This window comes from Hyperolius riggenbachi, chromosome 8, assembly GCF_040937935.1.
Source record: "Hyperolius riggenbachi isolate aHypRig1 chromosome 8, aHypRig1.pri, whole genome shotgun sequence".
In the NCBI taxonomy this organism is placed as follows: Eukaryota; Metazoa; Chordata; class Amphibia; order Anura; family Hyperoliidae; genus Hyperolius; species Hyperolius riggenbachi.
The window spans coordinates 157,372,091-157,398,401 of record NC_090653.1 but is presented as its reverse complement, the minus strand read 5'-3'; the positions used below and the strand labels follow the sequence as shown (position 1 = coordinate 157,398,401).

The window sequence follows — 26,311 nt, the reverse complement described above, 5'->3', positions numbered from 1 at the left end:
ATTTCTGTCCCATAGCGGTCCTATTTCTGCCATATTTCGGTCATCATCATTGTGGCCCTTTTACAGAATAAAATTTAAAGAAGCACAGTTTATTTGATGATGTCCCCCTCCTCTTTCCCCTTTAATTAGTATAGGAAGATTATTTAAACTAAACCTGATAAAATAATGGAATAGATGGCAGCCTGACTAGGAGGCCTTCTCACAAGAAGCTGACCATGCAATACAACCAGCTTCCAAACAGGTAAACACCAAAAATATTTTATATTTACCAACAGTCTTGACTTCCAGGGACAGTTCTAGCTTTTAAACCTTTTGTCTTTGTAAATTTGTATTAGGGAAAACAAAAGTTAGCTTTTTAAAAAAAAGAAAGCATTTGCATTAATTCAGGTTGGAGTGAGCTCCGAGTGCATCACTGCTGAAGTATGCAAATTATTCATTGTTGTCCCTGTAAGCTAGCCACACCTCCAGATCCGCTGGAATGCAACGATGTGTCAGTTTGTTAATATTACAGAGCCACAATAATCGAACATGCATACGGACTGGTCGGTCTTCATCAGTGCATGGCATGGATTAATGTGGCTCTATGGGGTAGGACTTAAAACACACATGTAAGCCCATTTCAGTGTTTCCAAAGGAGCATTTGCCATATGCCGCAATCGTGGTGCAGCACATTCGGGGCAATTATACCTGGGGAATGCTAGGTCCAAAATTGCAAAGTGTTTAGTGCAAAATTTGCCTGGAAGTCATGTTAGTCTGTTGGGCCCCTTTTTTAAAAAAGTCAACATCGTGTTGTGCTTGTGCAGTAGCGTATTTATATAATACGCATCCGCGCAATTCCACATACCCTGAAGCAGGCAGTGACCTGTGACCAGTGAAGCCTGTTTCTGGCGGTGCAATGCGTTGTGATGATCGCGCCGCACCGATGCCGCCAGTTTGCAGTGTGAAACTGGCCTCAGGGTCTATTTCCACTAGGTTGTTGCATTTCACATGTTTTCCCTGTATGCAAATTTTAATGCAAATTTCCGTATGCATCTAGCAATCATTACATGGGAATCCATATTTTTTTCTGCATTGCACCACATGCAAAAATTAGCATTCAATGGAATTGACTCCATTGACTTAATTTTACTGCGAAAAATCGCATTGCTATTTTGTACTTAGTGGAAACCGGCCCTAACTGTCCACACAAATTTGATTCAAGGTATGACAAACCCACTTTAATAGTCAACTTTAAAGAGGAACTGCAGTGAAAATAAAGTAATGAAAAAAAGTTCTTAATTTTTACAATAATTATTTATAAAGGATTTGGTCAATGTTTGCCCATTGTAAAATCTTTCCTCTCCCTGATTTACATTCTGACATTTATCACATGGCGACAATTTTACTGCTGGCAGGTGATGTCTGGGGAAAAAGATTATGCATTTTTTGTCAGTTGGAAAAGGTTGTTATTTGGTGCTGACATCACACTGTGGGAGGGATTTCACCACAATATCAGCCATACAGAGCCTCCTGATGATCCGTTTGAGAAAAGCAAAAGATTTCTCATGGCAAAGGGGGTATCAGCTACTGATTGGGATAAAGTTCAATCCTTGGTTACGGTTTCTCTTTAACTGACTATTCTGTTTGTTCTGTTTAGCCTAGCAATCTGTTAGCGATAGTCAAGCATGTTAATTACTAGCACTAGCATTATTTTTTTTTTCAAGAGATGGTGCAGGTTCATAATTGAAAAGAACATTCTTTTGCTCTCACATGCAGGAAAAACACCTGTCTTCATCTTGGCCTAGCTCACTACAAGGTTTCAAGGAAATACACTGATAAAAACCAGCTTTAGAAGCGAGCGCACATTGTTTTGTCACAGTAAGAGTTAACAGTAAATGAGTTTTGCATGTAAATATTACAGGCTTGTGGTGCATGAATCACTTGTGCTTTATGTACAGACACAGATTTCCAATAAATACTATTGGACTTCTCTTTCAAATCCAGCGCACGAATGTTCATTTAACACTGCCTTAGGGAGCTCTGTAATGTACAGTCCCAAAAAAGGTCTTATATTGGATGTCTAGACACGTTCCCTCACATGGATAAAGGTGAACGAATGGCTTCCAGCAGAAGGGACGGGAGGAGGACCAGCTGGAGCTCTGATATTACAGAGAGTCAGCCAGTGCTTGGATGAGGAGGTGTCTTGTCTTGTACTGGTGCTAGTGGATTCATAACTAATGTTCTTTCCGTTTTTTTCTTTCCTGCAGTTGTTTACAAATAATTAAGTATTTTTTCTTGATGTTATTGAGCTCTTTATATTCCACCACACTTACTGCAAATACTTATGCTTTTATTGTGCTTTAACCATATACTGTATAATAGAGCTTTCCTACAACCATATATGATTTTATTTATTTTAAAACTGATATGTTTAAATATTACAATATTTTGAGAATGTCAATTGTACAAGAATTCTTCTTTCATGTTTATTTTAAACCTTTCTTGAAAAAAGCATTCCTCTACGTTATATTGATTGGTACAAGGAAAACAAGAAGTCTCTCTCGCTACTTCAGTCTAGGTTCAGAACTGGAAAGCAAGTGATTAACCTCCCCGGCGTTCTATTGAGATCGCCAGGGAGGCTGCGGGAGGGGTTTTTTTTAATTAAAAAAAAACTATTTCATGCAGCCAACTGAAAGTTGGCTGCATGAAAGCCCACTAGAGGGCGCTCCGGAGGCGTTCTTCCGATCGCCTCCGGCGCCAAGAATAAACAAGGAAGGCCGCAATGAGCGGCCTTCCTTGTTTTGCTTAGATCGTCGCCATAGCGACGAGCGGAGTGACGTCATGGACGTCAGCCGACGTCCTGACGTCAGTCGCCTCCGATCCAGCCCTTAGCGCTGGCCGGAACTTTTTGTTCCGGCTACGCTGGGCTCAGGCGGCTGGGGGGACCCTCTTTCGCCGCTGCTCGCGGCGGATCGCCGCAGAGCGGCGGCGATCAGGCAGCACTCGCGGCTGGCAAAGTGCCGGCTGCGTGTGCTGCTTTTTATTTGAAGAAAATCGGCCCAGCAGGGCCTGAGTGGCAGCCTCCGGCGGTGATGGACGAGCTGAGCTCGTCCATACCGCTCAGGAGGTTAAAGGACTACTATTGCAAAAATCATAAAATGTAAAATACTTGCAAACACATACATATAAGAAGTGTGTTTCTTCCAGAGTAAAATGAGCTGTAAATTACCTTTCTCCTATGTTGCTGTCACTTACAGTAGGTAGTAGAAATCTGACAGGTTTTGGAGTAGCCCAGTGATCTGCAAACTTGACTCTCCAGCTGTTAAGGAACTACAAGTCCCACAATGCATTGCAGGAGTTTGACAGTCACAGTCATGATTCATAAAGGCAAATGCATTGTGGGACTTGTAGTTCCTTAACAGTTAAAGAGCCAAGTTTGCAGATCACTGGACTAGCCCATGTCCTCATGGGGGATTCTCACGGTATTCTTAATTTTCAAGAGCACTTAGTGAATGGCAGTTTCTCTGTCCAACTGCCAACAAAAATGTGCAGTGAGTAGGGAGGCTGGACAGCATCTTTGTATAAATCGTTTTCAGGGAGTGTCTTAATAAACAATAAAGGCCATGCTGAGAATCCCCAATGAAAAGATGGATTAGTCCAAAACTTGTCAGATTTCTACTACTTACTGTAAGCAACAGCAATATAGGAGAAAAGTAATTTATGGCCCATTTTACTCTGTAAGAAACATACTTCTTACTTGTATGTTTTTACATGTATTTTATAATTTGTTTGGCCCTCTAACCTGTCCTCCTGCTCCAAAATCTGCTAGGCACATAGTGAATCATTACAGATCAACTCCAGACAAAACTATTCAGTTTTCAATAAAATAATAGGATAACAGATGCGCCGACAAGGATTTATTACATTAAAACAGTATAAAAAGAGGCAAGGGTAGGCTTATCTTCAGATTAAAGAAAATGTATGTGTTTTTTCAAAATTGAGGTTGATAAAAAATTTACAGGGAGTTATTCAATTCACATTTTGTCCTACAATTTCTCCTAGGAGATAATTTTTTTATCTTCTGTTTGAAATAACTTCAGCACTCTGCAATTGAAAAAGTACCAAAAAGCAGGAGGAAAAGTACTGTCAAAAGGATTCTGTTTATTTTTTTTTGCTTGCTGGTTGCTTAAAAGGCATTTTATTGATACGGTATGAAAATATTACCTAGGAGAAAAAGTTCATTGAATAAGGGCCATAGATTCCAACTGCAATACCTTTCACAGGATATACCTGCTTCAGCAAGCAAAATAAACAATATCTGTGATAAGGTGTTTGTGAGCTTGGTGCCTCCATACTTTTCAAGTTTGTTTCTGATACCTGTGTTCCAAACGCTGTGAAATCTGATCACTTCCTGTCTCTGTGAGACCAAACGTTTACATTTGAACCCATGGTGTCACAAAAGAAGGAAATGAGCCACAGAGGTCTACATTTTCCATACCCTGAAAACACTCTCATCTTCAATGCTATTTCTTCATCTTTTGAAGAAATGTATCCCTTCCTGTCTAGAAAAGAAGTTATAACATTTCTTTGAATTGGGGGCATGAACTGCAGTAAAAACACAAAAACGATGATAAAAGTTTTGTGTGGAGTTGGCCTTTACCTTCCATAAAGCCTGCAATGGAGAGAGATTTTCTTCTTTCACTTCTGATGTACATATCTGTATAAATACATGTACTTCTTCATTAAAGATAAATGTTTATATTAATCTTTATGATTTTGTTACTTGTATTGTTTATTTTGAAATGTGATATGAAGGAAAGGGAGTGGTAAAAATGGCTAGTGTGGTTTGTAAAATTAAAATATGTGCTTTTCTCATGATTTATTTATTAAACAGCTAAGGGTATGTTGAGTGCATGAATAAGTTGTTTGGATGCGTAAACAAAGATGAATTGGGTGCATGAAGTGTTGTGTGTGTGCATGACTACAGGTGCTTCGGGTGCCTGAGTGGTCAGAGCTGTACATCTGTGGCAAGTGGTGTGTGTTATGTGTCTGAGTAGTGCATGAGTGGCCAGAGGTGTGTTGGGTTCCTGAGTGGTCAGAGGTGTGCATGTGTGGCAAGAGATGTTTTAGGTTCCTGAGTAATCTGAGGTGTGCATGGGTGGCCAGAGATTCATTATGTGCCTGAATAGTCTCAGGTGTGCATGTGTGGCTAGAGGTGTGTTAGGTTCCTGAGTAGTCTGGGGCATGCATGGGTGGCTAGAGATTTATTAGGTGACTGAATAGTCTCAGGTGTGCATGTGTGGCTAAAGGTGTGTTGGGTGCCTGAGTAGTCTGAGGTGTGCATGTGTGGCTAGAGGTGTGTTGGGTTTCTGAGCGGTCAGAGGTGTGCATGTGTGGCAAGAGATGTGTTAGGTTCCTGAGTAGTCTGGGGCATGCATGGGTGGCCAGAGATTTATTAGGTGACTGAATAGTCTCAGGTGTGCATGTGTGGCTAAAGGTGTGTTGGGTGCCTGAGTAGTCTGAGGTGTGCATGTGTGGCTAGAGGTGTGTTGGGTGCCTGAGTAGTCTGAGGTGTGCATGTGTGGCCAGAGGTGTGTTGGGTGCCTGATTAGTCTGAGGAGTACTATTTATTGGATGCCACGGGCACCCATTTTTCACACAATTCCCAATGTTTTAAAAGGGCACCGAAGGAGCACCCAAATCTCTAACGCTAACGGGCATCCACGGTTCCAGCTTCTGTCTGACGTGTAAATATGTGGCCAGAGGTGTGCTGGGTGCCTGAGTAGTCTGCGTGTTCATGTGTGGCCAGAGGTGTGTTGGGTGCCTGAGAAGTCTGAGGTGTACATGTGTGGCCAGAGGTGTGTTGGGTGCCTGAGTAGTCTGCGTGTTCATGTGTGGCCAGAGGTGTGTTGGGTGCCTGAATAGTCTGAGGTGTACATGTGTGGCCAGAGCTGTGTTGGGTGTCTGAGTAGTCTGAGGTGTAAATGTGTGGCAAGAGGTGTGTTGGGTGCCTGAGTAGTCTGAGGTGTAAATGTGTGGCAAGAGGTGTGTTGGGTGCCTGAGTAGTCTGAGGTGTAAATGTGTGGACAGAGGTGTGTTGGGTGCCTGAATAGTCTGAGGTGTACATGTGTGGCCAGAGGTGTGTTGGGTGTCTGAGTAGTCTGAGGTGTAAATGTGTGGCAAGAGGTGTGTTGGGTGCCTGAGTAGTCTGAGGTGTAAATGTGTGGCAAGAGGTGTGTTGGGTGCCTGAGTAGTCTGAGGTGTACATGTGTGGCCAGAGCTGTGCTGGGTGCCTGAATAGTCTGAGGTGTAAATGTGTGGTCATAGGTGTGTTGGGTGCCTGAGTAGTCTGAGGTGTACATGTGTGGACAGAGGTGTGTTGGGTGCCTGAGTAGTCTGAGGTGTACATGTGTGGCCAGAGCTGTGCTGGGTGCCTGAATAGTCTGAGGTGTAAATGTGTGGTCATAGGTGTGTTGGGTGCCTGAGTAGTCTGAGGTGTACATGTGTGGACAGAGGTGTGTTGGGTGCCTGAGTAGTCTGAGGTGTACATGTGTGGCCAGAGCTGTGCTGGGTGCCTGAATAGTCTGAGGTGTAAATGTGTGGTCATAGGTGTGTTGGGTGCCTGAGTAGTCTGAGGTGTACATGTGTGGCTAGAGGTGTGTTGGGTGCCTGGGTAGTCTGAGGTGTACATGTGTGGCCAGAGGTGTGTTGGGTGCCTGAGTAGTCTGCGTGTTCATGTGTGGCCAGAGGTGTTTTGGGTGCCTGAATAGTCTGAGGTGTACATGTGTGGCCAGAGCTGTGTTGGGTGTCTGAGTAGTCTGAGGTGTAAATGTGTGGCAAGAGGTGTGTTGGGTGCCTGAGTAGTCTGAGGTGTAAATGTGTGGCAAGAGGTGTGCTGGGTGCCTGAGTAGTCTGAGGTGTACATGTGTGGCCAGAGCTGTGCTGGGTGCCTGAATAGTCTGAGGTGTAAATGTGTGGTCATAGGTGTGTTGGGTGCCTGAGTAGTCTGAGGTGTACATGTGTGGACAGAGGTGTGTTGGGTGCCTGAGTAGTCTGAGGTGTACATGTGTGGCCAGAGCTGTGCTGGGTGCCTGAATAGTCTGAGGTGTAAATGTGTGGTCATAGGTGTGTTGGGTGCCTGAGTAGTCTGAGGTGTACATGTGTGACTAGAGGTGTGTTGGGTGCCTGGGTAGTCTGAGGTGTACATGTGTGGCCAGAGGTGTGTTGGGTGCCTGAGTAGTCTGCGTGTTCATGTGTGGCCAGAGGTGTTTTGGGTGCCTGAATAGTCTGAGGTGTACATGTGTGGCCAGAGCTGTGTTGGGTGTCTGAGTAGTCTGAGGTGTAAATGTGTGGCAAGAGGTGTGTTGGGTGCCTGAGTAGTCTGAGGTGTAAATGTGTGGCAAGAGGTGTGCTGGGTGCCTGAGTAGTCTGAGGTGTACGTGTGTGGCTAGAGGTGTGTTGGGTGCCTGAGTAGTCTGAGGTGTACATGTGTGGCCAGAGCTGTGCTGGGTGCCTGAGTAGTCTGAGGTGTAAATGTGTGGTCATAGGTGTGTTGGGTGCCTGAGTAGTCTGAGGTGTACATGTGTGGCCAGAGGTGTGTTGGGTGCCTGAGTAGTCTGAGGTGTACATGTGTGGCTAGAGGTGTGTTGGGTGCCTGAGTAGTCTGAGGAGTGCATGTGTGGTGAGAGGTGTGTTGGGTGCCTGAGTAGTCTGAGGAGTACTATCTATTGGATACCACGAGCACCCATTTTTCACAAACTTTCCAATATTTTGGGTAGGAAAAGCATAAGCTTCGCCTGTGTTCTTGTTCCTCACTTGCTGTGAAAGCACTTCAAACAGCCCTATTGGGGGGCTAGCACATCGGTCTCCTGTGTGACACTCCACAGCCCACTGACACTCAGTGCTGTGTGCACACTACTGCTGTTGCCTGATTAAGTTACAGTCACAGAACCACTTCAGTGCATTATTATTTCACTGTATTCTGATAGTACTATTGCATTTCTCTGTTTGTGACACTCCACAGCCCACTGACACCCAGAGCTGTGCACAATGTGATTCCTGCCCTTTAGGGATTAAAACCAGACTTTGCGTCAACTCCGTAATTTTTGCTGAAACTTTTGGCATGGATCCCCCTCTGGCATGCCCCTGTCCAGATGTTAGACCCCTTGAAACAGCTTTTTCATCACTTTTGTGGCCAGAAACAGTTTTTGTAGGTTTGAAAATTTGCCTGCCCATTGAGGTCTATGGCGGTTCGCCAGATTCGCCTGTTAGCGAACAGTTTTCGGTCCCAAATAGAATATTCTATGTTCGCGACATCTCTATGCCTGAGTAGTCTGAGGTGTGTGTGCATGTGTGGGCAGAGGTGTGTTGGGTGCTTGAGTGGTCAGAGCCTCGTACATCTGTGGTGAATAGACAACAGGTGTAAATTAAAGGCAATTAGCAAGACATCCTCAGTAAAGGAGAGGTTCTGGCTGACGTTTTGGTCACTTTTGAATGCTCTCACTCTAGTAGTAGCATGAGATGGAGTCTACAACCCACACAAGTGGCCCAGGTAGTGCAGTTCATCCAGGATGGCACATCAATGCAAGCCGTGGCAAGGAGGTTTGCTGTGTCTGTCAGCGTAGTGTCCAGAGGTGGAGGAGGCCGTAGGAGGGAAACAACCCAGCAGCAGGACCGCTACCTCCTCCTTTGTGCAAAGAGGATCAGCATCAAAAAAGAAAAACAGTTGAATCAGGCACTGCAGTAATAACTGTTTTAATGGTGTTTCTGATTGTGAATAAAATCACCATTGTGAATACACAAGATGTTTGCACATGACGATTTTTCTACAGATGATGATGTTTTGTACCTACCTTTTTGAATGTCACAATTTTTTGATATAACAATGGTGATTTTATTCACAATCAGAAACACCATTAAAACAGTTATTACTGCAGTGCCTGATTAAACTGTTTTTCTTTTTTTATGCTGATCCTATGTGTATGTTTCGCTGTTAGTCATGAGCACGCAGTATCTGTTATAATATCAAGGTGGCATTTAGAACATCCATCCATCCTCTTTCCCAGTAACACGGCTAGAGACTCTGTAGTGCCGGCAACCCTTCACTCTTTGATCTGATTTGTGCAAAGAGGAACAGGAGGAGCGCTGCCAGAGCACGAAGTATTTAATAAGAATATTTCATTCATTCAGTTCTAGGATGGCTTATTTTTGTGTTCCTTTACTTTTTTGAGCAGTGTAGATTATGTTCAGTATAAGACAAGCAAAAGCAATAATATGTTTACTTGATACCAAAGGTTTTGGATGTGAAGCAGCATACCATGAAAAGTGCAGTGGTGCAGTAAAAAAAGTGTTGGTGCATTGATCAGATATTCAGATCAGATCATGTATATCAAGAAAGCAGTTTTAATGAAAGTGCAGAAGTGAACTAAAAAATTCTAGTGTCTAGATCCGTAATAGCAGTGCTAATGCATACATTTGCGTAATTGTTAAAAAAAATGTGTGCAATGAAGCCTACAATAAGGTGCAATACAGAACCCATAAACAGGGATTAATCTACCTACCAGTGCATAGAAAGTGCAACAAACCAAAAATATATAAACCAAAGTAGTGACCAGTAAACATCAAGATAAACACCCAGAGTGCAACAATCAACAATAAATAAGTGCCCAGTAAGAGGAAATCTCCATAGGAGGACGACCGCTGAAGGAGTATGAAGTCTGATGGAGAAAAACAGCCATAAAGAGTTCAGGAGGGAGCTGTGCCGCTGCGCTCACCGCACTATGCCCTACTAGTTTTACCGGAAAGCCTGGTACACACTTTCAATTTTAATTTGCCAATCAATGGCCAATTTTACCACCACCATGTAGTATGAGGGCTAACAGATTTTGAATACTATGAACAGATTGGCCTCGGTTGAAAAAAAGCTGTGCGATAAAAAAATCTGGATGTTAAAATACCGCATTCGGTATTTTAGACTTTTGTATGCTAATTCATAAAAATGTTCACAGGTGCGGTAGAAGTTCAGTAACTTAACGAAGCCTGTTGACAAAAACCTGTTCGGTAACAGCAGAAGAGTGTGTATTTGTCTGTTGTTACACGCTGTTCTCTGTGCAGAGACAGCATTACAATAGGAAGAGGCATCCCCACATCCATTTCGATGTACATGTTAGTTATACTGCCTCTGCTCTTTGTATTAGTCTTTCTTACAAACACAATTGTCAATCTGACATGCCCTATAGGTACTGTATCAGGTCTTATAAACCTGTTTATAACACATTTTATTAAATAATTAAAAACACCCTGTCATCTTGATGCTTTCGTGCAGTGATCTCCTTAAATAGGTATGCTAGTCATACACTATGGGGGTCCTGGCTGATCCCCCTCCACTTAAAATTGTATATAAGTGGGGTGTAGCTATCCCACAGGTAGACTACGAAAATCACTGCTTGGGGTGGTATGAACCTGAGCGTGGTTGCCTAATGTGATGTTATAAATCGTCCTGGCAAGCCCCTCACAGATAATGGTCCTATATGCACACCCCACTGGGGGAGGCTATTTACAGAAGGTGCTAGAATTTGTGCATAGTGCTGTACATAAAGAACCTAATGACATCACATTTCACCAAAAACGCTTCTTCAGAAGGTGCTATACATATGTTACATAGTGCTATAATAATACACAATCACCACAAAATTAAAATAGCAACATGCCCCCCGTATCAAAGCCCCTGTCAGTCAGCTGGACTTGCGGGAGACAGGGACTGTTTCTATTGGCTCTGCTCCTGTCAGTAATAGCTTATCCCTCTCTGCTTATGTGAGTCATGGCTAGTTTCCCACTCGCACAGTCTCTGCACTGATTTTGCCACACCAGTGGTGCCGGTAATTTTTTGGGGTTTTACCACATGTTGTAGTCTTTATGAATTGACATTTACTGACATTTGCTGACATCTGTACAGGTATTTACTGCACAAGTCGGTAATTTACCTTGCTGCTCGGTAATTTCAGCTTTTCATGCAGTAACAGCTTTTATGAATTGAGATTTTCCTAAGTGCACGGTAAAGTCAGCTGTTTTCTGCATTACCGAATGTGGTAATGCTTTATGAATCAAGACCATTGTGTAGGAAAGCTCTCATACTACATAGAGGTGGTAAAATTGGTCAGTGATTCGTCAAACAAGATTTAAAGTGCGTACCAGGCTTAAGTTGTGTACATTAGCATGCATAGACTGGACAGTATACTGCACTGTGCATGTACATGCAGGGAAGCATGCATAGGCTGGACGGAACTAGTAAAAAAGGGCGCACAGGGATAGTGGACAAAAAGGGCGCCGCCATAGACTGCAATGCAAAATATCGGCTATTCGGCGCCCGACAGGAAAAAAGGGCGCACGAGAAATAGCGGTTACAGGGATCGTGTTAACAAAGGTTTTCGTTTACAGGATAAAGTTTATAACAAATATCGTTTACAAGTTCGTTTAGACTTTGTATTATACTTATTTTTTCGTTTGTAAATTTCGCTTATATGGGTTTTAACTAGTTTTTTCGTTTTAAAAATGCGCTTATAAAACTATAACAACTAAAATTTCGTTTACACTTCTTTTATCATTTAAAATTCGTTTTCATATGTATAATGCTTAAATAACGTTTCTAAAGCTGATTGTATTAGAAATACATCGCTTATGGTATTAACTTTGTTTTTACACTTCTAATGCGTTGATTATAGTTACTAAAATATCGCTTTAAATATTACTGTTATTTTAAGATTTCTACGTGATTTTAAGGCTAGTTATTCTATTACAAATTACTGTTATTTTAAGATTTCTACGTGATTTTAAAGATGGACAGCACATAGATAACTATGCTGTGTTCCTTTTTTTCTTTCTCTGCCTGAAAGAGTTAAATATCAGGTATGTAAGTGGCTGACTCAGTCCTGACTCAGACAGGAAGTGACTACAGTGTGACCCTCACTGATAAGAAATTCCAACTATAAAACACTTTCCTAGCAGAAAATGGCTTCTGAGAGCAAGTAAGAGGTAAAAAAGGGGAATTTCTTATCAGTGAGGGTCACACTGTAGTCACTTCCTGTCTGAGTCAGGACTGAGTCAGCCACTTACATACCTGATATTTAACTCTTTCAGGCAGAGAAAGAAAAAAAGGAACACAGCATAGTTATCTATGTGCTGTCCACTGTACATACACATGTCTATCTCATTATGTCACATTTCAGTTGGGGTATCCTTTAAGGCTAGTTATTCTATTACAAATATATAAATTATTTTATTCATGTTATTTGGAGTGAAGTATTTTAAGGATTAAATATATTATTGTGTTTAGCGTGTTTTGTGCAGTGGGGATGGTTAGGTTTAGGCATTACTAGGGGGTCTAGGGGTTAGGGGTAGGTACAGGGAGGGTTAGGACCAGGGTGGTGGTTAGTTTTAGGTACCACCAGGGGGGTCTTAGGTTTAGGCACCAGAAGGGGGGTCTTAGGTTTAGGCACCACCAGGGGAGTCTTAGGTTTAGGCACCACCAGGGGGGTCTTAGGTTTAGGCACCACCAGGGGGGTCTAGGGGTTAGGGATAGGTACAGGGAGGGTTATGTATACATACAGTGCAATATACACCACCAGGGGGGTGGTTAGTTTTAGGCACCACCAGGGGAGTCTTAGGTTTAGGCACCACCAGGGGGTCTTAGGTTTAAGCACCACCAGGGGGTTTTTAGGTTTAGGCACCAGAAGGGGAGTCTTAGGTTTAGGCACCAACAGGGGGGTCTTAGGTTTAGGCACCACCAGGGGAGTCTTAGGTTTAGGCACCAACAGGGGGGTCTTAGGTTTAGGCACCACCAGGGGGGGTCTTAGGTTGAGGCACCAACAGGGGGTCTTAGGTTTAGGCACCACCAGGGATGTCTTAGGTTTAGGCACCACCAGGGGGGTCTTAGGTTTAGGCACCACCAGGGGAGTCATAGGTTTAGGCACCACCAGGGGGGTCTAGGGGTTAGGGATAGGTACAGGGAGGGCTCTGTATGAGAGTAAGGTTAGGTATAGTTATAGTACAATATATGTAATATATACAATTTATTACATTATGTGTATTTACACAAAGGGGAGTCTAGGTGTGAGGGATAGGGATAAGGAGAGATATCTGTGACCCTAAAGTTAGGTATAATTGTAGTAAAATACCTGTAAAACCTACTATTCTAGTACTATGCTTAATACAAGTGTAAATATCGTTTTTGCTATAGACGCTATTTGACGTTTCATTTCAGAATTCGTTTACTGTTATAGACGGTATTTTGCCATTTCATTTCCGTTTATTTAACGTATTTAGCACTAAATTATCGTTTATAACCTCTTAAACGAAAAATACGGTTTTGCATTCAAACTTATAATTTCGGCTACACCCCGCGCCCTTTTTTTTTTCAGGCGCCCTTTTTTGATATACGCAGGCTGGACAATATACTGCACTGTGCATGTACATGCACAGAAGCATGCATAGGATGGACAGTATACTGCACTGTGCATATACACGCATGGAAGCATGCATAGGCTGGACAATATACTGCACTGTGCATGTACATGCACAGAAGCATGCATAGGCTGGACAGTATACCGCACTGTGCATATACACGCATGGAAGCATGCATAGGCTGGACAATATACTGCACTGTGCATGTACATGCACAGAAGCATGCATAGGCTGGACAGTATACCGCACTGTGCATATACACGCATGGAAGCATGCATAGGCTGGACAATATACTGCACTGTGCATGTATATGCACAGAAGCATGCATAGGCTGGACAATATACTGCACTGTGCATGTAAATGCATGGAAGCATGCATAGGCTGGACAATATACTGCACTGTGCATGTACATGCACGGAAGTATGCATATAGGCTGGACAGTATACTGTACTGTGCATGTACATGCACAGAAGCATGCTTAGCCTGGACAGTATACTGCACTGTGCATGTACATGCATGGAAGCATGCATAGGCTCAACAATATACTGCACTGTGCATGTACATGCATGGAAGCATGCATAGGCTCAACAATATACTGCACTGTGCATGTACATGCACAGAAGCATGCATAGGCTGGACAGTATACTGCACTTTGCATGTACATGCATGGAAGCATGCATAGGCTGGACCATATTCTATTTTTAGGGAGATGAATGTAAGTTATGGTAAAACACAATCAGTATTTTTAATATATAAGTAATTTTGCAATGGATTGCTTTACCATACGTTTATAATAAATCTCAATGACAGTGATATTTCAACATTAAAAAACAGGCTCTGTTGGGCCTGATTCACCTAGATCTGGCAATAGTGCCATGTACAGGCAGTGCACAACATTTTTACTGGCACTAACGCCAGCAAATTCAATTCATTTCCAGCACTTTGTTGTCATTGTGCAACACAACAAAATTACTTTTCAAAGCAAAGCACTGCCTATGCACTGCAATATTGCCGCCGGAGCATGTGAATCAGGCCCTTGGTCACCAGACATGAGCTTGCCAATTTCACAAATTCTAGTGCATCTTAAAACTAACACATAGAAAAGAAACAATCATTCTCCATGGTTATTTTCAAACTTTTCTGTATTATAACACTGTGGTTTTACATGTTTTTCCCACCAGTTCACCATTTTAGGCTAGGTTCAGACATGGTAGCTGTCACTCTCCACAGAACAGGAGACCCACAGAGCATATAATAATGGCATTGCTAAAAGTTGCACATGTCTAAGTTTATGTTCCGGCTCTGCAACAACTCCTATGTTTAATAGGATCTGTGACCTATTCGCTGTGGTCTGTTCTTTGAGTTGGACTTTTTTTGTCTAATGTGAACCAGCCCTTGCACTACTACTGCGTTTGGCGTCATGCGGACGCGCTTTACGGCTCTTTACGACGAGGAATGCGGAAGAAGAGGACGCTTTGCCCGAGGACGACTGGCAGTCGTCCGAAAACGAAACTTAGCCGCGGAGGGAGACCAGAGGGCACCGAAGGACCGGCGCGGGCACAGGACGGCTGCAGGAGGCTTGGGAAAGCCCCCAGGTAAGTGAATTTTTTTTCCCCGCCAGTTAAGGTTCCCTTTAAGTATAAGAAAGTGGAAAATCACTCTGAAAGGCTCTAGAACAGAGCAATTTTTCAAGCGTTTTTTTTTTTTAACAAAACCTATACACTTGCAGCTTTACTGTACCTAAAACAAGAATTGCTACACCAAAACGCTCCAAATATCGCTAGGTATAAGTAGAAAAGTGCTAGGCACATGGCTAGAATCACACAGAAAAATCACTTATAAAAGCGCTGGGCGTTTGCGATTATGCTAACGCTTTTAGGTGTCCACCAGCTGGTGAGGGCTAGACTTAACACAGCACACAAGGTTGAACAGATGCAAGATGAATGCTTAATCCAACTGCATGGTTCTGTAGAGTGCTGCCTTGTGTCTCTGGGTACTTCATAATGTAAAAATGTAACGTGCTAAGGAGCACACACGTACTGAATGTGGAGCAACTACAGAAGGTGCCCTCCTATATTTTCAAAATAAAGACCAATTATTGCACAATTGCTACGTAATTTAGCAAACAATGCAGTAAAAAACAGTGAATGTTTATTGACTCGTAAAGCAGAACATCATGTTAAGTATCCTGTGTATAGCACAAACAGAACTAACATCTAACATAGAAGTAAGTATCGTTTGGCAGACATCAATGCTATGTTTGCAATTCAACCACATAGAGCTCTGTGCCCATAACAACTTCAAACCAGAGTAAAATAAACCAGAATTGCCACAGCATACCCTAACAAATACAGTCTAGATGACATTATGGGGGTGGAAAACATACAGTAAATCCTGCAAATTAAATTGATTTTGTCTAAAGCATGATACCCGTGCTTGTGTCTCGATTTCACTTACTGTAGCCAAAGGGTATTTCCTACTTCCTGTTGTATGTTGTATGTAGATGCCACCACTGATTGGTGAAATGGTTGGTAGAATGACTTCCCCTCACATGGTGTTTTTTTGTATCTATGGGATTGCAACCAATTTTTGAGCTTTCTATACTTGAGGGCTAGTTGACAGTGCTCAGTTGCATAGTAGAATAATTTTGCATGTCAACTCACCGCCCATACAATTCTATCGGCCTATTCACAGTACTGTGTTGTACCGGATCGCATTATCCTAGCGTACTGCATGCAAGCTTTGTATTGAAGTCTATGTCCAGGCCTCCTTGCAGTTCACGGGCATTCTAACATGCGTTATGCAACTGACCACTGTGAACCCAGTCTCAGGTCATCTAGTAATGCATGGCTAGCACCTGTGCTGCATCTGTTGCTGTGCTGATCCCACTCGCTGACACTGAATGGGACAGCACATAAGTGGAAAAGTCAGACTGTGAAGTCTTTGAACTTCTGAAGTCCTTGTGTATTGCACAGTATGCACAATGGTGAAATGTGCACAGCAACATGTATGGTATGAACGAGGTTCATGGTTGCATAGCAGTGAAAATGATGAACTGATTCAATAGAGCTCATCTAGTGGCTTCTGGAAACCTTTTTGAGTCAGAATGAATAGAGCATTTCATAATATGAATTATAAATTGATCTATCAGTTTCAGTTTTCTATGTCCAGCCTCCATTGCAGTTCATGCTCATTATAATGCATGCGTTATGCAACTGACACTGGGAATCCAGCCTTGACTTATTTTACCAACCTTTCAGCAATCCATTCTGTGGTCTGCTATGACTATAGTTGTACCAACCAATAAGAGATACATTTTAATAGATCCAGGCCAGGACTGCTGGATCATTATGTTTTCTAATTTCTCCTGTAAAACAATGATTTTTACCCTTTAGGTAAATAATCACTAGATGTCAGCCTCACTACAGCGTACCCATAAAAGACAGTATACATTATGATTCCCACAGCCCACCAATGATGTAGGTTACTCCTCCCAGACATCACCAGACATCATTCTCTGTGCATGCTTCTTCTGGGTTCTCTGACTGTACAGGAAGTATGGCCACGATGTCATTAGGCCACGCCTCCTGTTGCCAGAAATATGAATAAATGGCTGTATGCAGAAATGCAGCTCTAGCAAGCTCCAGTAAAAGGCATGTGTGGAGAGCTGAGCCTGGCTCTGGGCTAGGCCACTTACTGTACATTGCTGGTGGCGGTGGGAGAGGTAATTTAAACATGCCTTTCTGGATACACTATTGGGAATGGGATGCAGTAAATAGAGATTTTTTCCCCCCCACAGGGTGTAGTAGATACTAAAAAAAAGCAGGCTCTTCCATGTATGAGAGCTTATCTACACAATCTGTTCATAGTACTTAAAACATTTTTTTCCCACATTACACATGGAGGTGGTAAAATTGGCCTGTGATTGATCAATTAAAATCAGATGTTTGTACCAGGTTGTAAGGCTGTTCTTCACTTGTAGCCCAATTTGTAAAGCTGTGAATTCAAGTTCAGCTTTCACTATAATATACTATTATATTCAACTTCCTTCTCATTTTTCAGTTAATTTATAAGAGGTTAAACTGCAGATTATGAGATCACAGTGGTGGGGGAGGGAAGAATTTCTGACTACACACTATTAACATAGTATACAAGAGGAGATAAAATCTTCCTTAGGGCCCTTTCCCACTAGCTAAAGCGTGCACAAACCTGATTTCGTTCACGCGTTACGACACACGGCATGACGATTGACGATGGGAAGTTGCTCTTCGATGTGTATCAGCGGCACTAGTTCTAATTCACCTGCCCTGAAAACCGCTTGCGTCGTGCAATTAAGGCCTCTTTCACAGTGCGACGTTAAAGTCGCACATTATAAAATATTATAACGCAGAGTAACGCACAGCAATACTAAGTCTGTGCGACATTCACAGTGCACACGTTGCGTTAAAGAGGAACTTCAGCCTAAACAAACATACTGTCACTTAGTTACATTAGTTATGTTAATTAAAATAGATAGGTAATATAATATCTTACCCACCCTGTTTTAAAAGAACAGGCAAATGTTTGATTTCATGAGGGCAGCCATCTTTTTGGTTGAAAGGAGGTGACAGGGAGCATTAAACACAGTTCCAACTGTCCTGAGTGCTGATCACCCCTCCCAGTTGCTAAGCAACATGAATAACAACATAGGAAATCCCATCATGCGTTGCACAGCATCAGGGAAAAAAAGCCCGGGCAGTTTTCTTTGATGGGCGGAGCTTAGTTAAAAATTCATCTAAAAATAAAATAAAAACAAAGTTCTGATGCTGTTAAACTGTTAAAGAAACACCAAGCCTTTTCAGTTCTGCTGAGTAGATTTTTAGTCCGGAGGTTCACTTTAATGTGTAACGTGTAGCGCTATTAGAAAGTGCTGCATGCTGTGCGTTTAGCAATGAATATGCTGCGTTACTTGTGTTGCACATGCTCAGTAATTTTTTTTTCTTTTTTAAAATGTTCAGCATGCGCCGTTTTCGTTCAATAGTAAATACAGTACATTTTCTAACGTGCGACTTTAACATCGCACTGTGAAAGTGTATATGCGTTGCGTTAGGGCCGCGTTGTACGACCTTAACGTCGCATCAAACACAAAGTCCTACTGTGAAAGCAGACTAAATGTTCCCGGAGGCGTTACAACGTATCGCTCTGGAACGCTTTAACTAATGTGAACGGTAACATGAAAGTCAATATACTTTCATGTTACCTTGCATGTTGCTTTGCTTGTCAGAACGGACGGCACAGCAGCTAGTGGCAAAGGAGCCTTAGGGCCCATTCACACTGGAAGTAGTGATAAAAGATAGCAGTGACTGGTGCTTTTCCAGGCGTTGCTTGGTAACGACTGGTGCATTAAGCTGGCGCTAGCTGGCATGTACTAAGTGCTGACTGCTGCTCTTGGCAGGCACTCATTGGTGAGTTTATCGTGTGCTGGCTGGTTCTAAGAAGCATTGACTAGGACTGGATAGTGATTTCACTGGTGCTGGCAGACATTTCCCATTGAAGTAAAATCACTAGTGAGGGCTACCAAAACTATCTGTAGCAAGAATTTAAAAAAAAAGCTAGCCAGCGCTAGGCTAGCATTGTGCATAGGCCTGAATGAGAACAGTAGAGATCTGCTTTGGCAATGTCTGTATGCATCTTCATCTTGTTCATGTCAATAAAGCTATTTCTGATTTGGTTTGATTACTTTGTCCTAGCAATAAATACAATTCAGGAATACCAGGCAGGAATCACTTAAGGTAGCCATACACTGGTCGATTTGCTATCAGATTGGACCAACAGATAGATCCCTCTCTGATCGAATCTGATCAGAGAGGGATCGTATGGCCACCTTTACTGCAAACAGATTGTGAACTGATTTCAGCCTGAAACCGTTCACAATCTGTTGTGGTGGTGCTGCCGCCGCTCCCCCAGCCCACATGCCCGCATACATTACCTGCTCCGCCGGCGCGACTCCAGTCCCCAGGTCTCCGCTGTCTTCTCCGCTCTGGTCTCCAGGTCCAGCATGCTTTACTTCTTCCTGCCCGGCAGGAAGTTTAAACAGTAGAGCGCCCTCTACTGTTTAAACTTCCTGCCGGGCAGGAGGAACTGAAGCATGCCGGAGACCAGCGCGGAAACGGAGCAGCGGTGACGGGGGGTAGTCGTGCCGGCGGAGCAGGTAATGTATGAGGCTCTATTGCGTCGGTCGTCGGGTACTCGAACGCCGCTAGCGGCGCGCTCCCTACCCGCGGGCGATCGACGGTAATTTTCCGCACGGAGCGATCGACGGGATCGGATGAAATGGATCGAAATTCGGCGTGTAGCGCGAACGATTGGCAGCAGATTCGATCCCAGTGATCGAATCTGCTGTCGAAACGGCGGCAAATCGGGCCAGTGTATGGCCAGCTTTACAGTCTGAACTAGTCCTTCGCGGTTGATTAGTATTGATCAATGAATGATTGATACCTCATGTCACGCCCTCAATAGTTCCGAGTAGTGTATCTATCTATCTACAGTATCTATCTACCTACCTACCTACCTACCTACCTATCTATCTATCTATCTATATCATAGATAACACTAGTTCCCAAACTGGGGAAGGAATCCGGGAGGGCAGATCCTGGGATGAGTCCAGGGCATTGATGCCAGACATTCTTCCAAATGTTTTTCGTTCTTTTAGTGCACCTGCACAAAAAAAGGGAAGTTGGAAAAAAAGGCTGACATTTCTTGAAAATGAGCACATTTGTTTAACATTTCAGTTCTACCCAAGCGGAAACTGGAAAGAGGAGATGATTTATATTAATGGTGTAATTAGTTTTGTATGTGGCACTGGCAGCTGTGTTTGTGGGTTGGTATGCAGGTTGGCAGAGAAGGGGTTAACCCCTGGGCTCCCAGACAAGGCTTGCAAGGCATGGAGGAGAGAGCAGACATCTAGAGGAAGGACACCTGTTTCCTCTTGGGTGGGACGCAGACCATGGAGCATGGGAGAGGGTCACTGCAAATCCAAGGCAATGGGGGCACACCTTCCATTCATGTTCACTCCTTCATGGCCAGGAAAACAGCACATTGGTCATAAATCACAAAGCATAATAGGAGCAACTGCAGTCTGCGGCTGTACACAAGAGACAGGTTTACTTCAGTGTCTCATATATTATGTGGTTTACCTTTTTTTCAGCAGTATTTTTGTATTTATCAACAAATCATCACTTCAGCTATCTATTTTTCTCGTAAAACCAATGCTGTGTTCCAATCCACACTTCTGAAATGACTATCGTATGATGTAAACAGAGGCGCCAAGAGAATAAAAATCGCTAAAATTGTTAAAAATTGCTGAGGAGGCAGTGGTGGACTCAGCTCCTTAACGTAGACACAAAAACTGTTCAATTCAAAATCACAGACATTTATTGCACTGTCTTTGGAGTAGATCAATACATTTCAATCATTTTGAATTGGACAGTTTTTGTGTCTACTTTAAGGAGGTAAGTCCACCACTGCCTCCTCAGCAATTTTTAACAATTTTAGCGATTTTTATTAACTTGGCGCATCTCTTTACTTCATACGATACCAGAGTCCATCCTTGGTGGAGGGGTGTTACCTCCCTTTTTCCTTCTGACCTACGGAAAGCGACTTCTTAATCCTGAGTAGGGACAGGTCTAATCTCCCCACCTGCATCCACAGTGGTTGCCTATCGGTAACCCTGGTTTGTGAGTAGTATTACTTACTCTACACTATTCATTTTTTTACCAGTACTTACTACATTATAGTGGGCTCTCGGTGTCCCCTTCTTTGTATTCTCTGAAATGACTATAGCTGTGCTCCCTCTACAAACCGTGCACATGCGTGAGATAAAAGTCTTTGGAAAATTAACGATCAACGACCGAATGCAGATAATTGTACAAAAGTTAATAAAAGACCTCCAAAGAGAGTGATGAAAGATATTTGTCTCTCAATTCCTCAAATCCATCCAGATGGATTTGTTCTGCTGACAATACTCCTTGTTACAAGGTGTGCATGAGATTGTTAGATGTTTCACCTGTGTGAGAACAGCGCCAGCGTGAAGAAGAAGTAAATGGACTACAAAAGCATTTCTTGGGTCTTTTGCGTGAACTGATTGCTTGCATGTGTACAACATTGTTAGAACGATCTGTTGTTCAAACCTTCCTGCCAATCATATGCAGCAGATTAATTCTGAGTGAGACTGAACAATCAACTATCAAGCTGCCGATAATTGTTATAAAAAAACATCCAAAGATAGCGACAAAAGTTATTTGACTTTCAATCTTTCAAATCCCTCCTGGGTGATATTTTCTGCCGATCATCGTTCGTTACAGGAGGTGTGTACCAGATCTTGCAGATCTTCTCAGCAACTGGCGCACTCGTGGAGGAATTTGAACTTTCTCAACTGGCTGCACACACACACATTTAAAGATAATGTCTGTGGTCTTTGGCTTAAAACAATAATCATTTGTATGTGTACACCGTCATTCACACCTTCCTGACGAACCTATGTGGCAGATTGATTCCACAGTTTGCAAAGATTTTTATCTGACGTGTGTACCCAGCTTTAAGCCTGGTACACACTTTCAATTAGGAATAGCCAATCACTTGACCAATTTTACCACCTCCAAGTAGTATGAGGGTTTACCTACACCATCTGCTCATAGAATTCAATATCTGTTAACCACCATGCTACATGGAGGTGGTAAAAGTGGTCAGTGATTGGCCAATCATAATTGAAAGTGTGTGCCAGCCTAAGACAGTGCTTTCCAGAGATGTAGCCAAGCACCTGCAGCTCTATGTTTAGTGATTCCCTCCTTAAGGTTCACATGTGATATGATCAGTGTATGGAGTGGTGCTAATAGAAGCGTAATACTAGAGACTGAAGTCTGCTAGACTGACAGATAGCCCATGAAGCCATCAATAACTCAGTTCAGGCAACATGAAGGGAAAAGCGCCCAGGCAGTACAGCAGCGAGACATTTTATACTTGTTAGTCAGGGTCATGATGAAAGGATTACACCTCTTCTTGAAAGGTAACCTGATCGAGCCGCATTATGTTATTTGTCTAAACGCTGGCACAGATGAGGTTAATTCCTCACAGAAAAGCATAAAAGCTATTAAATAAATGAAAAAGGGTATTGATTTACTGATATAAAAGCATGCTGAAGTTACAGGTGCATGTCTGAGCGTGAACCCTGCACTAACACTACAATGAAACGATGGTAATTTTCTTCTGAAACATGGGAGACTTGCTGGCCCTAACAATTTGATGTCAGCTTATTACAAACAAAAGAAAAAGAAAAAAAAAAACAGGCATGAATCAACATTTTCCTGGAAAACGCCAGGAGTTCCCAACCATTTCACTATAAATATGTGCAAGCTCAAATCATTCCTCCCAGCCCAAGCATCACAAGAGAGTACTTTTTAACGACTTTCACAGTTAATGTTTGTGCTTACAGTCATTTTTCATAGAAAGCACAGACAATCAGACACTTTGAACCTACAGCATTATACACAAGTTCTCTCTTACTTATTGGCATTTAAAAATGAAGGAAAAATGACTTGACTTAAAATAAGCAGTGCCAATCAATGTTTATTTTTATTTTTTTAAACGTACTGACTGATAAATGCTAATTGGCTGCTACTCTACTGAACTTTGAAATCACTGTACACAAACACCACTATACAAATCTGGAGTATTTCACAAGCAAAACTTGGAAACAAACTTGCTGTAGGGAAAATGAATTTGCACATGCCTTCAGTTACTCTATAGCAATAAAAAGAGATGCTAGCAAATGAATGGACCTGGACAGTGTGTTACCAACCCAGAGCTCAGGCAGCTGGCCACAACTATCTGTGCAGATAAATGATAGCAAGTGTAAAATGGTAACAATCAGAAAGAACCTTATAACTACAATTCCTCCAAGGGCTTGATTTACTATGCGGTGCTAACCTACTTAGCACGCCTAAAGTCTTTAGGCATGCTAACCAGGGTGCTAAGTAGGTTAACACCGGTTTTCTCAATCAGATCGCGCGCTAAGTACCACGCGCAAAATTTTGCGCGCGCAAAGTCCTATGCGTGCGCTAAGTCCCATAGGCTTTAGTGGGCACTTCGCGCGGAGCGCCCTACACTCTGTGCAGTGCGCGCGCAAAACTTTGTGCGCGGTACTTTGCGCACGATCACTACTTCTCACATTTAAACCGAGTTTAGACGTGCTAAGGGCCAGTGCTAAAGTTAGCACCGTTTTGTAAATCGAGCCCCAAGTGTGTTATGTAACAGAAATTACACTAAAATAAATAATAGTGATAAATATGATTTAGAGAGGAGAAGATGTGTTCATTGTGGCAGCATTTCACAACTTTACAATGCTGTTTCAAGCATTGGTGGACACCACTAGTGTAAAGGTGTCCACCAATGATAGAATCTTGATTGTACAATCTATGTAGGAGAAGAGTAAACTGAGAGATTATACTTTGAATGGATACGAGGTAGTTCCTCATATTACATAGAAGTGGTAAGATTGTACAATCAAGATGGTATAATTAGTGGACACCTGATTACTGGAGCAGGATCATAATCACAGCACAGTGGGGAGTCCAAAAAACCCCAAAACTATGAGGCTACCCTGTCAGACAATTAAAACCAGTCACTAATTCCAGGAACAAACATCTGTCACTGAGCATGCAAAACACAGCAGGAAAGGGATACATATTACCATGGAGTTACCATAAGATGTACAAACATATCAGCCACTGAGAACTTCCAGTCAAGTGGAGTGTCTCATCTGCAGAGCCCCATCCCAGGTGTCAGAAAGGTAGAAAAATCCTTACCAAATCTGCTGTGGTCCTGCCTTGTGCCATGCACTGTGCCGTTAGGGAAGATTTCCAGGTGAAAGCCAGTCCTGCAGTAGAGTTGCCTCCTCCTCAGTATGCCCTTCAGGTGGGCGAAGTCAGTGGGAGAGCCCCGCTGCAGCCTCCCCTCTATCTGACCCAGTCTCTCATTCAGAAAGCCGGGAGAGTCAGCTAAAGGGACATTCCCAAGAGATGAAGAAAATCCATGCAAATCTATATCCAAGGATGCCAAGTAACCACCAACTTCAGCCATGGCCGGAGACTGGCAGGGATGCGCGCAGTGCGTCAGGAAGCCTCAGATCTGCGGGGAGAAGCGATGATCTGCAGTTTGTCACTTGTGTAAAGCAATTAGATAATCAGTTTGCTGTTGATGTCCATCAACTTGTCAATGCCTGTCTGTTCCAGCAGCAGCCCCTCTGTGCCGTCCGTCCTGTCCACGGGTGACCTGGTTCTCATGGGGAATTGCAAACTTGCGCCTCTTCATTAATCTCCACTTGCTTTTCATAGCTGGGTCTGTCTAGCTAAGAGATGAAAAACTCCACTTTATATACATAACACACTCCCCTTAACATTGACTTACTGGATATTTAAATACAAGCCACACCTCATTATTATTCCCCCTGGCTAAAGCTTTTTTCCTCTCTCTGATCCATTTAGTTCTTTTGGAGAGAGAGAGAGAGAAAAAATGTTGCACTGCCTCCTCTTATTGTAAAAAGGGAAAAATCTGCACATGGCAGTGAGGCAGAACAGTTTTTGGCAAAGAGCTTATAAGAAAGCACATTGGAAATCCTGTGTGTAGGAGCGGCATGCTGGATGATCCCAGCACATCTCTAGGTGTCAGTCACTCACTGCTGGGCAGGAGATAAAGTGCAGCCAAGTCCAGACAAACTAAACACAAGTGACTGCTGGGATGTGCTCTGAGCACCGCTGCACGCAGCCACAGGGAAGGAAAAAAAAGCCACTCGCATGAGCAGGACACGACTTCACAGTATGCCAATAGGGAAAGTGATCTTTTGAAAAATGATACTGCAGCGTTTATGACTTGATTTTACAAGCCACTGGAGAGGGGGATATATGTGAGACAGTTTGAAGTCTGTCCACCTTTTTCATGTTGAGAACAGGTGTTTCCCCCCCAGATCATTTGTAATACTGTGGCTGGGGCTGCAGCTGTTTCCAGGAATTGAAGAAAGAGACACGGTCTGATCTTGGGGACAGACAGATAATAGGGGTGACGGATCCCAAGTAACGCTGATCAATCTCAGCTGGCGTCCTACCATGTCACTTAAGGTGGCCACACACTTTTCAATTTTTTTTCCATTGATTTCCAGGTGATGCTGTTAGAAATCGATATTGCCACATGCCAGCCTGATTGATCTTGAGATCGATTTTCAGCCAAAATTGATTGATCGTACTGGACGAAAGATAGCAGGTGGCAGGTCGAGAGCAGTGGAAGATCGATGGCCAATAGCTTTACATGGCATTGGACAGTGAAAAGTTGCAGTTTGATAGATTTTTAATAGATTTCATGTTGAAATCTGTTGAAAATCTATTAAGTGTATGGAAGGATTTGATCAGATAGATCCCTCTCTGATCAGATTATGATCTTAAAGGTGACCACTAACGATACAATTTGCAGAATGGTCGATTACAAACAATTATTTGTATGAAACAATGAAAATGGATGTTTGGAATGACTAATGGATGAAAATCTCCTAACCAATCCAATCAGATTGATGGGATCGATCTGAAAGTTGGATCGATTTCATTGATTTGATCGGATTGGTTCGAAAATTTTCATCCGTTAGTGGTCCCAAATGATCATTTTCGATTGTTCATACGAATCATCGTTAGTAAACAATTTTTCGCTGAATTGTATCGATAGTGGCCACCTTAAGTGTCTATCTTTTGGCTGCATCAAGTAGTGTATACAGTACATATAACATATAAATAAGTATAAATACTGCATGGGTTGGTGTTGCAAGCAATCAATGACGCCCTTCTCAAAAATCAAT

At 42.8% G+C, this 26,311-nt stretch overlaps 1 protein-coding gene across 1 annotated transcript in view; it reads right to left on the bottom strand.

Annotated features, from left to right (window-relative positions):
* The window catches only part of FGF16 (fibroblast growth factor 16), a 76,566-nt gene extending 51,637 nt beyond the window's left edge, over positions 1-24,929 (bottom strand). Inside the window, exon 1 of the mRNA XM_068249648.1 lies at positions 24,279-24,929. Within this exon, the coding sequence (XP_068105749.1) occupies positions 24,279-24,552 (274 nt within the window). The 5' untranslated portion in view covers positions 24,553-24,929. The remainder of the gene's footprint in view (positions 1-24,278) is intronic.
* Between the last annotated feature and the right edge of the window lie 1,382 nt (positions 24,930-26,311).